At 46.9% G+C, this 14019-nt stretch overlaps 1 protein-coding gene across 1 annotated transcript; it reads left to right on the top strand.

Annotated features, from left to right (window-relative positions):
* Positions 1 to 574: 574 nt before the first annotated feature.
* On the top strand, positions 575 to 13764 carry LOC308572732 (ADP-ribosylhydrolase ARH1-like). The gene is made up of 10 exons (XM_081169097.1): positions 575 to 1307; positions 3500 to 3832; positions 4953 to 6648; positions 8094 to 8323; positions 8737 to 8835; positions 9446 to 9551; positions 9671 to 9750; positions 10784 to 10967; positions 12242 to 12456; positions 13076 to 13764. The coding sequence occupies exons 3-10, from the start codon at positions 6638 to 6640 to the stop codon at positions 13237 to 13239; spliced, it is 1089 nt and encodes a 362-aa protein (XP_081025223.1). The 5' UTR covers positions 575 to 1307; positions 3500 to 3832; positions 4953 to 6637; the 3' UTR covers positions 13240 to 13764.
* Positions 13765 to 14019: the final 255 nt, after the last annotated feature.

The following is a 14019-nucleotide window of genomic DNA, read 5'->3' as shown; positions in this document are numbered from 1 at the left end:
GTGAACAGATAAGTCTTGACAATTGCTAAACAGTGCACTGGGATTCTAACTTTGGTTTCTACTTCAACTGAAATGAACCTCAGAGGTTCCTCGCTTCCTTGAGCACTGCAGCCTGCATTCGGTTACTTGGGACGACAGAGTATTAGAGTATTAGAGACATTATGCAACATTATTGCTTCCTCAACTTGGGATGCTTACACACAAGGCTTTTAAAGTGGAATCGCTGTGCTTCATCCACTCTTACTTATGCTCCATCTTTCAGTTTTCAAAAGCACGGCACCAGGCAGTTTCCATCATTAAAGCAACAAGCAGTGCTTTTAATCTGGGGGTACGCATACCCCTAACATTTTGTGAATCTAAGTTTGACCTCATTGAGGGGCAGTATGAGTAGGAAAATGAGAGTAGCCCCAAACATCTTTTTAAGGAAAAAAAGCACTGGTAACAAGTCATTTATTTATTTTTTAAAAGCATTAAATCAAGCCGATCAAACAGATCCACAAGGAGACGGAAATTAAAGGAGGCCAAAAGCTTATCAGAATACAGTGTAAACAAAATTTATGGCTCCAGAGAAACACTTGCCTGTCCTCTGTGCAACACAGTAGAGGATGATAGGGATGCAGGCTACTGGATTATTTTATTTTTTGCTTTTCCTTGGATTCACAGAGTCCTGAAGTTATTGCTGCTCATTTTGTGAACAAAAGTCATATAATACTCAAACCTGCCCAGCTCCATTCGCCTCTAAGTGGAACGTTGGTTGGGGGAACCTTTTCTGTTTACGAGGAGTTGGCATACACTGATGGATGGAACAAGTCACAGCCACTGCCGCTCTTAATCTTATCTTCCATATGTTTTGTAAGCACAAGCCTCTTGGCGCGAGACCTTTGGGGCAGAGGGTGATGCCCTGCAGCCAGGTTCTTGAATCGACTATCTGCCCGAGGCAAATGCCATTTTTATTCCACACCCAAGTCACCACCGGCATTCAAGATAGGCCAGATATTTCTTGCATAATAACCACGGGAATACTCGGTAGGGACAACAACAGAGATAGACAGGGTTGAGATCACAGGGGCAGTGCCAGGCAAGCACAAACACCCCGTTATCTTGGGGTGCCAGAAAGTGTTGAGGTGCCCTTACAGTCTGCTGTCTCTGCTGATAATGGAAGCAGGCACGTAAGCCGTTCCCCCTTGGCTGTGTTTTGCTGTGCTGTAAGGGACTTCCACAATCTCCAGAAGAACAGTCATTGCTTGCAGGGATGGGCTTCTTCACATTGATCCTCCTCACCTCCTCCTGCTTCCTTGGAAAAGCCGGTGAGTTGCCTGCGTTGAAATTGAAGGAGGTGGGCAGCAAAGGCATCTTAAGAGTTAAGAGACTTGAGAGACCAAGATCTAGTTCAGCCACCTGCTCAATGCAGGATAGCACTACTGAAAGGTTGCTGGTGGTACCAGTGGCCCCCCAGATGTGGCTGGACTACACTCCCATCATCTCTGACCATTGGCCGTGTTGGCTGGGGCTGATGGGAGTCCAAGAACATCTGCAGGGCCATGGGTTATCCATCTCCAGACTGCAGCACCCCTGGCAGAAGGTCCAGCCAAGGAGTGCCCACCACTTCCCAAGGAAGTCAGTCTTAATATAGCAGTATTATTCACAATTATCTATTATTCTGGAAAGCAATGTGCAACCACTTATAGTGGCAATGTGCAACCACTTAGAGTGGTTGTAGGGGATGGCACTTGGCATGAAGTGTTCTGCTGTGCAGAAGGGAGCAGAGAGCAGGGGATGGACAGTGTTGTCTTTGTGACTTGCTTGTGAACCAACAGACACATTGTTTTTAACTACTGTCAGTCATCTGGGGAGCAACCTGGTACCTCTGCAAGCTCACAAGCAAGGTTTGCTCCCAGCCTTTCAGTACTTTAACACCAAGGTACATTACCTTTGAACATGGGGATTCCATTTTCCCAGTACTGTATTTTTATATTTGTTTTTACATCAATATATGTATATATTTGCAATCTATTCCCTTGGGCAGTTTTTGCTGCTAGGCAATTATTGATATACAGTGGTACCTCGGGTTATATACGCTTCAGGTTACATACGCTTCAGGTTACAGACTCCGCTAACCCAGAAATAGTGCTTCAGGTTAAGAACTTTGCTTCAGGATGAAAACAGAAATCGTGCTCAGGCAGCGCAGAGGCAGAGGGAGGCCCCATTAGCTAAAGTGGTGCTTCAGGTAAGAACAGTTTCAGGTTAAGTACAGACCTCCAGAACGAATTAAGTACTTAACCCGAGGTACCACTGTAATTTGGCAGCCATTGAGCCCGTCTTTAAGGTGGAATCAAGTAAACTGTGTGTTTCATAAAGAACTTTTGCTTGCCCTGAATCTATTTCTAATCAGCACCATTGGGGTGACTCAAGGTCTTTCCAGATGACCGGCTCATTTGTCCTGATTTGTTTGAGAGTTTAGATGGCCTTGCACTGAAGCAAGTGTAATCCAACGCTTTCGATGCCTTTCCTTGTCACTTTCCTTATCGCAAGAAGTCTGACCTTTTGGGGAAGCAGGTTTGTTGCAAGAGACCTCCCAATCCCTTGCAGCTGCGGGACCTGAATTTACCTGTATGTGACTAAATCCCACCCAAATACAGTGAAAGCCTGGAAGCAACCCCTGAATGACGTTAAGTTGGCTTATCTTAATTGGGTGCGGTAATTTGACTGGCAAGAGCCTTCCAAGGATTTGGAAAAAGTCTCTTCTCAATCCTCTTGGCTGGTAAGCTTTTAGGTACAGATGCATGGAACTTAACCCAGGACAGTCTACAAGTAAGAGATCTGCTCACTTACTGAGCTATTTAGGCAAGATGGCCCATGGAAGACCGATCACTGGATGATCTTTGGCTGTATGGCTTCTCAGTTTGATGCCGTTTAAGATGGTCCTTAGATTTCCCCAATAATTATATTTAGGGCCACATAGGCATCACTGATAAAGAGGAAACACATAACTTTTTTTAAAAAAAGATATATTTGTGTAAAATCTGCATGTGCTAATTTGTATGTTTGGATGTAAATACAGACACAGTCACTATAATTGAAACAAAAATGCAATCCATCTCAACATCCTGGGGAAGACTGTGACCTGTGTAGATGGTCCATTTCAAGGCCCCTGTCACATGGAAGACGGAATTGTAGAGCTGAGAAGGGACCCCAAGGGTCATCTAGTCCAACCCCCTGCAATGCAGGAATGTGCAGCTGCAACCTTGGTGTCATCAGGACCTTGCTCTAACCAGCTGAGCTATCAGGTGTCCAGTGGTTGTAGTTTCTCAGTTAAGCAGGCAGCAACCCAAACGCAATGATAAAGTAGGATGCACTGCCTGCCACCCTAAGGCCAATACACACATGCCTGCATATTCATTGATTTCTCAGCACTTGCCAAACGGCAGCTGATTGTGAGACCTGACTCCTAAGCAGAAGAGGAGAGCTCTTCTTATGTGTCTGTTCTGTGTTGACCCAGCCGGGAAGCTGCAAGTGCAGGCCGAGCCCTCTCTGGTGAAAGCTGCGGTTGGAGATGATGTCTTGCTGAATTGCATCTTTACTGTGGACGAGCCTACCGTGGACCTCAGCCGACTCTCAATCCTCTGGTTCCACCGGGGCAGGCAGCTGGCGGAATTTGACGATGTGGTGACCACCTCCGGGGAAGGCGTCAGCCTGAGCCGGGAAGAGCTGGAGAATGGCAACGCGTCCTTGCTCATCTCCCGGGTTGGCACTGGAAACTCTGGAAACTACAGATGCTACGTCACATATACGTCAGAAGTGCGCATCCGGGAAGTGACTTTGCAAGTTGCAGGTAAGAGAAGTGGATGGTGTGGCGTGTGTGTGTGTGTGCACGCAACCAAGCACCAGCAGGAATACTTTTAAGGTCTGGCTGCCTAGGAATACGCCCCAGTATCATGCAGCATTCTTTATTGGGGCAGGCAAGAATATATATATTTTTATCTCCCCCCCCCCACTCCATTTTTAAAGTTTTATTTTCTACATTACTGGATTCAAAGCAATTATTGTCTAAATATGCAACGAAAATCAATGTGCCACCCTATATTCAGAGTATAGTAACTGAAGAATCCCTTTCACACACAGCACAAGATAATTCTACACAATATCAGCAGATAAGCAAACAAAACCGCACCCATCAATTCCAATTTAAATAATTTACAAATCAATAGCAAATAGCCACAGGTTGACACAGAATTGTGTGGCTATCCTAGAAACCCATCCCCCCCCATTCTTCACTGCTCTCTCTCTCTCTCTCTGAATCCCCCCTTCAGTAAATATCTATTCCTAGCCCCCCTCTCTTTTGAACACATTCCCCTTTCAAACACCCTATGAAAGAGAAAGGCTTGTTTTCCTCTGGAGACTTCCAAAATGCAGCCTTTACCTTCTACATTGGTTCATTTTATTTCCAGTTTAATTGGGCTTATAGTCACATTTTAAAAATCAAGTGAGCCTAGCTAGCATCTATAAATCTTAGATATCAACAAAAAGACACTCACCTGTCTTCCCCCTGCTCCCTACATGATGTTAATAATTTGGGGTACATTAAAGGCATACATTTTGCACCACAAAAGAAAAGCTTTTGCTCTCTTCTAATTTACGAGTAACTCCTGCCTTGATTTGCCTGCAGGTGGTGTGCCTTACTCACCCTAGGCAACTAGGCAGGTAGCTATGAACAAAGCCATATCAAATAGAGGTGGAAAAAGACTTGCCCAATACCTAAACATTACTACAGTGCCTTGTAATTCTGCGTAGCAATTTCAGTTTTTGGAATTTGTATGGACTGTATTTAAACGTGGAAGAAGTACAGAAGATATTGATGGGTCCATCACAAATGTCTCTGTTTTGATTTCTGTGTTTCATTCATTCATTTCTAACCCTACTGTGTGTTGGATGCCGATACTAATTCCCTGCAGACCCTGAGGAAGAGCTGGAAGATTCCTTTTCATCCCCGTGTCTCAGCCGTTCAGATATCCTGAGCAAGCTGGGTCAAATTGAGGAAGCTGTGAAGCAACTCGAGGCCAAACTCCAGGAGCTCGTGACCAGCAAGAGTGCCGCAAGATGTAGTTCTGAAGTTGCCTCCCCGTCCACGCGAGAGCCCTCACGCTGATTGCATTTCTGAACTGCTGCAAATCAAAATAGGCTTCAAACCCATTTAGCTTAAACTTCCCGTGTTATCCAAGTAAATGTGGAAACTGTAGCTCTGTGACAGGGCTTAGAGTCTCTTGACAAATCATTCCTGCAATATCTTAATTCCTAGGATTCCCCGGGGGGGGGGGATGTTATGACCATTAAACCAGCTTCAGAATTAATACTGTGTTGAAGGGCACTGCATGTACTGAATGGCAGTGGAGGGGTGGGGCTGAATTGACTATTTCTGAGTGCACCAGGGCCTGGAATCAGGTGGGGTGGAGACAGAGTTGGATTAAACAGGAGGCAACAGCAGGGAACTGTTGAGGGTGCCAGCCTTGAGGAGTGCCTGGTTTGTTGACCACTCATCCTGATTTATTTGAGGGGAGACTGAATGACATTGCCTCAAAGCAAGTGTCACCTCACACTTTCCAATGCATTTGCTCACCAGTAATCGCTTTCCTTATGGTAAAAAGCCCAATCTTTTGTAGAAGTGGGTTTCTTGCAAAAGGCCTCCCAATCCACTGTAACTATATACCCTGGATTTGCTGGGATGTGACTGAATCCAACCCCAAAATGGTATGATGGGGGTGGGGTGGGTGTTGTTTCTAGATCTGCTCAACTATCAAGAGCTGACTCAAATAGAATAAACACTTCATCTTCACCTATAAATCTGGCAATGACCTACGTGGACAGCACGCATTACTCCTTTTGGAAAACAACATTAGAGAAGTTATTTAAGAACATAAAAACAGCTGTTAGATCAAGGCCAGTGGCCCACCTAGCACAGACCTTTTCTTACAGTGGTCGGGATCTGCAGTCAGGATCTGAGCACAACAGAAATCTCCCGGTATTATTCATCCTGCTTTTGAGCTTTCGAGTGTGTTGTGGCTGACCATTGATAAAGACCCAAGTTTTGGACTTCATGGACATGTGGTCAAATTCATTTGATATGTTCTAGCGTTATGTCAGTCCCGCATTCTCTAAGTGCGCTACATGGGCGGGGGCAAGGGGGGGAGCTGCCCCCTCTAAATCAATACAAATCTGAGGTTCTGCCCCCCCCCCCAAATCCTGGCTACTCCCATGGTGCGCTAGTCCTGGCTAGTACTCAGTAAAAAGCACTGCTTATGGTCAAGAGGCGCTCTTGTATTTTTCAATTTCACAGCCCAGTGCACTGAGAGAAAAAACACACACACAAAAGCGAATTAAGCTCTGGGGAAATGCAACTCCTGGTTAAAGGCACAAGTCTGACCCACCCGCTCCTTCGCCAGGAGAGGCACGCGGAAAATACACGCCGACGGGCTTTCGCTTTAAGAGCCTCCCACTGGACTCTGGCTGGGGTACAACCTGGGTGTCGCTTAGCTTGGAAAGCGCTGAGGCGGCAGCAGCCTCCGGAGGGGGAAGGGGACGGCCAGGGGCCTGTTGCAAGAACCAGCCTGGAAGGGACGGGAGAAGCTCAGCAGCCCCCAGCATGGAAGGCTTGTAAGCAACTGATCCCCCACCTCGCAAAACAATAACCGTGCCCGCCCCCTTCCCAGTGCCCACACCTCGCGCCCCTGCCCCACCCCCGCTTGCTTTTTGCAACAGTGCCCTATTTTCCTAATACTTGTAATGGCACAAGAGGGTGGGGGATGCGTGCGCACGGGGCATGGCGTAATAAACGTAATATTCGCGCCACTCAAAGGTCCCTGAAATTAACATGTCGCTCCCTTACATGAAGTTTTGCAGTTAAGTTTGCTTGCTACCGTAATGCAGGAGAATCTCATCAAGAAGAGTCCAAAAATGCAGGTAGCTGCGTCGATGCATTCTACTGAAATGAATAAAAGGTGCATCGCACAACGCCTAGTTCATTAGGGTCAGCTGGTAGCCATGGAGTCACGTGCTGGCAAAAGGTGGAATTTGCCGCTCGGGAGTGCGCGGCTGGAGTTTCAGTCAGGAAGCCAGCTTAGCCCTACATCGCGAGGCTGTTGTGATAAATGGGCCACGCCCGCATCCATGTATCAGTGGAGGGAGAGTGGCGATCTCATGCAAAAACTTGGGAGCCTCGTGTATTGCACACAGTTTGCCAGGCAGTTGGGTAGCTTGTGAGGCTCGTTTTGAACAGTTTATAACAAATTGTTGGCCAATTTGTGCTTTTCCTGACATCTCTTCAAGGTAAGGTACTGCACACCTGTAAAAGGCTACAAGACATCTGACAGCGAGGGAAAGCCAGGAATGGGTCTCATTCAGGGAGACTTTGGTCATCTCCCTTTGCAATCCTGTGCATGTTTATTTGCAATAAACATTCATTTCCCACTGGGTAAGCATGCAGAGGATTGTAGCCTTAGCATTTGCCCCAAGGCAAAATGCATAACCTCTTCATAGCGCATGTTAGATTCTATGTTCAATATTCTAAAAATAGCACATACTTGCTTTACGTGACCTTTGAGCCCCTTTGTGCTCCATTTTCTCCTTCCCTACCCAAAATCTGCAGCTACCACAATGAGGCCAACACGTCATACATCCGATGTAATGGGCTTTTAGTCTATCGAAGCTTATGTATGTCACACAAACCCATTAGTCTTTAAGGCACGGCGAGCCTCCTTTTTGGGCGCATGCGATAGCAGACGTTATCCCTACAGCATCTTTGCACTGCCTCCCCGCTACCCACCCAGCGCAAATTTCATACTGATGTTGTGGAAATAGCAGTTGTGCCTAATGTCACTGGTGGCAACTATTGATTGACCCTTCAGGGGTTGGTTGCTTGGTTATGGCTTCAGTGCATAGCCCTCCCCTGCGTATATAAGCAGCATGAACTATGCAAAGCAAGAAATGCTACTCAGTTAATACAGGTTGAAGAATTCAGATTTTGTCAGGAGACTGTTTGGTTGTTGCTGTTTGGATATATAAAGTATACACACACCTGTCTATGCACATTCCCACGGCAGCCCCCAGGCTCCCCCCAAAGAAGCCTACCGTGCGGCAATGGTGCTCTCTGGCGCAGGAGATGCCCTCGGCTATCGCAACCAGCGCTGGGAATACTGCACCTCAGGGCCGCAGATCCACCAGGAGCTCCAGGAGCTGGGGGGCCTCGGCAAGGTTCGGGCAGCCCTCCCTGACTGGCCTGTCAGCGACGACACTGTTCTGCACCTGGCGACGGCCGAGGCTCTGGCCACAGGTGAGTAGCAGGAAAGGCTGGGCAGCCTTAGAGCCTTTTCTCAGCAGGTCCTTGTTCCCTGAGGAATAGCATTTTTCACTTACAGCAGAGCTCGGCCTACATAGGGCCGACTCAAGGTATGACTGAGGGGGTTCTCCTCAGCAAAGTGTCATCTCTTGGGTCTCCTATGCCCATAGGTTCACTTGTTCGCAGCCATGGCGGCAGCTCTCCAGTCAGCAATGGGCAGGAAGTCCTGTTGTGGTTGTTGTTGTTGTTAAAATTTGTATACCATCCTTCATCTGTAGATCCCAGGGCTTTTCACAGCATGAACCAACCTGAGATTTTCACATGGGGTGTGGTGGATGTGGGAATGCAGAGGAGATTTTTTTTTAAATTAATGCAGAGCACTTCTTCTCTCTGTTTCCTCTATCCAGGGAAGGAAGGGGAGCCGCTGTTCCAGGAACTGGCGAAACGCTATGTTGAAGCCATGAACGACATGGAAGGGAGGAAGCCTGGGCCCACGAGCATTCTGGGTAACTTCCGACGGCACTCCTCTGTGCAAGTTACAGCAATATAATTCTCTTCGAAAACAAATATATGCCTGCTCCTTACACAGACGGAAACTAATCCGACACTAAGGAAGTGGTGCTGATGTGAATAGGCAAAGAGCTTTGAAGTGTGGGGGTGGGGGTGGGACACCTTCACTGTGCCTTAAGGTGGTCTTGTGAAAACACTGTCAGTGTTGTTCTTATAGTACTCAGCAGGAAAGATGATTGGGGCAAAACTCAAATTAGTTGGCTTCACTTGTCATTCCCTGCGGCTCCACCTCCTGTGAGTTTCCAGGGCACCAACCCTCTATGGGGTAAAGCAGATAGAACAGTAGTGATATTTTGCAGAAAAACTACAAAAGGGGGGAAAGGGAAGGAGAGAGGAGCTTAGGACAGAAGGCCATTTTTAGGAAAAACCGCAGTGTAAGGTCAGGAGGCCTATTTTATTTCCACCCTATATGTTTCTTCCACTCCTCTGCAGTTGTATTCTGTGAAATAAATGAAATGCCCAGGGCAGCCTCCATACAGCTCAAGAGCACAAGCAGTTTGGCCCGTACACATCTTCTCGTGTCTCTCATTTTCCTCCCACCTGCAGGAACATCTCAGTTGCGTCCAGGGGAGCCAAACGGATATCGCATTCCCTTCAACCCCGGTGCCACAGGTTGTGGTGCCGCCATGAGATCCATGTGCATTGGGCTCAGGTAACATGGTGTGCCGTGGTAGGGGGACACATGTAAGAAAGGACAAAGCTGGGGCCAAGCGGAAAAGCTGAGGGCCAAAGTCGGACTCCAGCATGACCCCCAGCCGCCATCTCTCCCAGGTATCCTCGCCTTTCAGACCTGAGCACTTTGGTCCAAGTCAGCATAGAAAGTGGAAGAATGACACACCATCACCCCACAGGTAACTGAGTATGTGCGGTAGTCGTCCTGTATCAGAGCGCCTTTCCCGGCAATGGTACATAAAAGGGACAATGCTGAGATGGGCAGAAGAGCTTTCTCCATGACTTGAAAGCTGTGGGTGTGTGGGTGTTTGGAGTAGTGGTCAGTGTGGGTCTTGGGGCTGCAGGTCTACCCATACAGATGGGCAAAACCCTGAGGTGGTAGAATAGGAACTTCAGGCTGCAGGTGGAGGATCCTGTTTGAACACCCCTTGCATTGAAATTTCCCTGAAAATTGAAGCCTAGTACAGTAAGCAAAGAGCCAGAGTATGGTTATCCATGATCTGTTTGCAAGGAGTTTTTAATACAGAGGAGTGTTCAGAAAGTGCCCCCCCCATTTGCATTCTGAAGCGATGTCATCAATTCTACTGCTTCATTCTGCTGCATGTGTAGACCCAGCCTAAGTATCTTGAGGGTGACGGCAGAGGTGACATTTTAACACAGGTCATCCTGGGTACTTCACTTTTTTTGCACTTTATGTACTACCAGATAACACACCACCATCAAGCAAGCAAAAATGCTTTGTCTTTCCCTTAATACTGCAGGATGGCAATCTGTCGTTGCTTGTTTTTCCAAAATTAAAGTAGATACTTTGAGGGTATGTATATGTACATTTAAAACCTGTACCTCTCACCTTATCAAATAATTGGCAAACATTTTCAAAACTGTTGCCAAACTGCTCTGGGGGAAATCGTGGGATGGTGATGTCACAGGCGCTGTGCAATAGGCCCTCTTCAAAGCCAGCTTTACCTTCAAACTGAACTAAACGGGGGTGGGATGCAGAAATATTTCCCCCGCCAGGGAAGAAAGAAGGCATATTTGTATTGAACCAGTAAGTACTTTTTAAAAGTTGAGCTCCCTGCTAAGCCATAAAGTCTACTGGGTGGTCCTTGGGCAAGTCTCTGTAGCTCAGCCTAATCTACTTCTTGGAGCTGCAGTGAGGATAAAATTCCTTGAGGGATCCTGACTTCCACCTATCCTCTTCCTCTGTTGTAGGCTATCTGGGAGCTCTGGCCTCTGCTCTGTTCACTTCTTATGCAGTGCAGGGCCTCCCCCTTGAGCGCTGGGGAGCTGGATTGCTCAGGACCCTGCCCCTTGCTTTAGAGTACATTCAGACTGCTGCAGCTGAGAGTGACTCCAATGTGGGGGCCTGGGCTTATTTCCAGGAGAAATGGGAGTGGTAAGTCCTTTGGGTGTGCTCTGGTATGGCGAAGGGGGACCTGAGTAACTGGAGGGTGTTGCTATTTTATTTTTTAGGATAATGCAGTTGAAAGCTTTCCCCCTCTTTTTTCCAGTGTGCACCTTTTATCAGGATGTCTAGAAACTTGCTTTTGTAAAATGAATAAATGAACAGCCAGATTCTGTGGTGAATGGAGAACTGGTGCAATGTAAGGTTAGAGTGCTGGATTAGGATCAAGGAGACCTTGGTTCAAATCCCTGCTCAGCCAGCAACCTCTGAGTGAATTGGGCCAACAACTACCTAAACCTAGCCTACCTCACAGCTTTTTGAATATAAAATGGATTTTTGGGGGGTGGGGTGGGGCAGAGGAAGATAATTGGTTGTATCCAACCAAGTCATAATCAAAGTAGACCCATTGAAATTAATAGACCTGACTAGTTTAAGTCCAGTAATTTCAGTGGGTCAACTCTGAGTAAGTTGGAGGCAACCCAGGAAATGCTATCTTGAAGGAAAAACTTAAATCTCCTTGTCAAAATTTGATTGTCTATTATAATTTTAACACACACACACCCTACCGTGTTCCTACTCTCTTTATGTACCCAATTGGAAAAAGGAGCTTTTAACAAAATTTGAAGGGGGAGGTTTTGAGAAGACAACAATTCAACATTACTTTCAAACAGAACTTAAGATTGAGTTTGATTTTTAAAACAAGCATACAGCAAAATTCAAAGCTGAATTCAGGGGGGGAAACCTCATTGTGAAGGCAAAACAATATCTTGGTTCTAATAGTACAGTGGTGCCCCGCAAGACGAAAAACTCGCTAGACGAAAGGGTTTTGCGGTTTTTGAGCTGCTTCGCAAGACGAATTTCTCTATAGGCTTGCTTCGCAAGATGAGAACGTCTTGCGTTTTTTGCAAGTTTGTTTCCTTTTTCTTAACACCGTTAATACAGTTGCGACTTGACTTCGAGGAGCAACTCATAGAATGCGGTGTGGTAGCCTTTTTTGAGGTTTTTGGTGATTTTTGAAGCTTTTCCAAAACTTTTCCGACACCGTGCTTCGCAAGACGAAAAATTCGCTAGACAAAAAAACTCGCGCAACGAATTAATTTCATCTTGCGAGGCACCACTGTAAAGTTTATCAGGTAGGTCAGAGTAAAGAGAGTCATTGTGGTGCAGAGGTCATTCTGTTTATTTCACTGTACATTGTGCCCTCATTGGCTCTTAAGGAGGTCTTGGATTCTTGGCTTTTTCACTTCTGCTCTCTAACCATTTAGGTACCTCTCTGAACGGGGCCTGGCTACGGGTCAGGGCCCTTGTCTGTTTCCTGCTGCCTATAGTCCTGCTGAGCGTGACGTCATCTACAAAACCTTCAGCCTGGACGGGTGGGCCGGACGGAGCGGTCACGATGCCCCCATGATTGCATACGATGCCTTGCTGGGCGCAGGGGAGAACTGGGAGGAGCTCTGTAGCCGTTCCATGTTCCACGGGGGTGAGTTGAAAGGAGGCAAATCCTGCCCCTCCCCCACTGTAAAAGTGGTCCACCCTAAAAGTAAAGGTAAAGGTACTCCTGACCATTAGGTCCAGTCGCAGACGACTCTGGGACTGCGTGCTCATCTCGCTCTATAGGCCGGGGGAGCCGGCGTTTGTCCTCGGACAGCTTCCAGGTCATGTGACCAGCATGACTAAGCCACTTCTGGCGAACCAGAGCAGTACATGGAAACGCTGTTTACCTTCCCACCGGAGTGGTACCTATTTATCTACTTGCACTTTGACGTGCTTTTGAACTGCTAGGCTGGCAGGAGCTGGGACAGAGCAACGGGAGCTCACCCCATCACGGGGATTCGAACCGCCGACCTTCTGACAAGCCCTAGGCTCTGTGGTTTAGACCACAGTGCCACCTGCGTCCCTGGCCCACCCTAAAACTGGCTGCATTTCATAGAATTGTAGAGTTGGAAGGGACCCTGAGGATCATCTAGCCCAACCCCTCTGCAATGCAGGAATGCAGCTGTCCCAAATGGGGATCAAACCTGCAACCTTAGTGTTATAAACACCAGGCTCTAACCAAACTTGTTTTCTCGCTGTGTGTGTGTTTTCCTGCTCACCCACAGGGGATAGTGACTCTACAGGGGTGATTGCTGCCTGCTGCTGGGCTCTGGCTCATGGTTTCAGAGGAGTCCCAGAAGATAACCACATAGCGCTTGAATACCGAGACAGGATGGTGGCTGCAGCTGATGCCCTCTATCAACTTGCCTGGGAACAGACTCCTGTTTGAAAGACCTTTCTGCTGTCTCTAGCATCTAAGGATGGACTCTAATCCGTTGATTTTGGTTTCTTCTCAATCATAATTTCAGGTCTTCTCATTTCCACACCAATTTATGATCTGTGCATGGCACAGTCCTTGTGAAAATTAATCAGCGTTTTAGTGAGAATTTCACTTGATACACGTCATTTCCCCCAATAGACACATTTTTCTGCAAAGCAATTTCCCTTATTGTAATGTTGCTTTTCACTAACACCTGCATTTGTATGTACACTTTGCCCTAATATATGCATTCTTGTACATGTTACTTGGATGGAAAACTGCATTGCAAAATTTGGAGAAGCACCAATGTCCAAGGATGGCTGGCTTTCAATTTGCATATTGTTTTGGAAAGGGCAAATTTGTTAACTTCGTCTTTAAATGTGAACTGAATCTAATTTCTGCTCCAGCATCCCAGGCCCCTGAGAGAGGCCCTGAACATGAGCTGCAACAAGCTGAAAACTGTTCTTCACAGAATAAACCGAGGCTGTGTTTGCAGTTCTGCCTTGTGTTTTGTGGGAGGAAAATTTCAGCCACTGGATTTCTAAGATCCTCTGAGGAACCTCCTGTGGCCTGGGAGATCTTCCATGAGATCCCAAAGCTATGGTGGAGAGCTGTTTTTAGTAAGTGGCGAGGGAAATGCACTCTGCACATGCCCAGAGGCACTATCTTCTTTATTATATCTTCACATACACCATTGGGGAAAATAATTTTGTGGGTGAAATCTTGGCCTCTTTCAGAGAACTCAGCAGT

The sequence above is a fragment of the Podarcis bocagei genome, assembly GCF_964188305.1.
Source record: "Podarcis bocagei genome assembly, chromosome: 13".
In the NCBI taxonomy this organism is placed as follows: Eukaryota; Metazoa; Chordata; class Lepidosauria; order Squamata; family Lacertidae; genus Podarcis; species Podarcis bocagei.
This window is presented reverse-complemented; position numbering and strand designations above follow the sequence as displayed.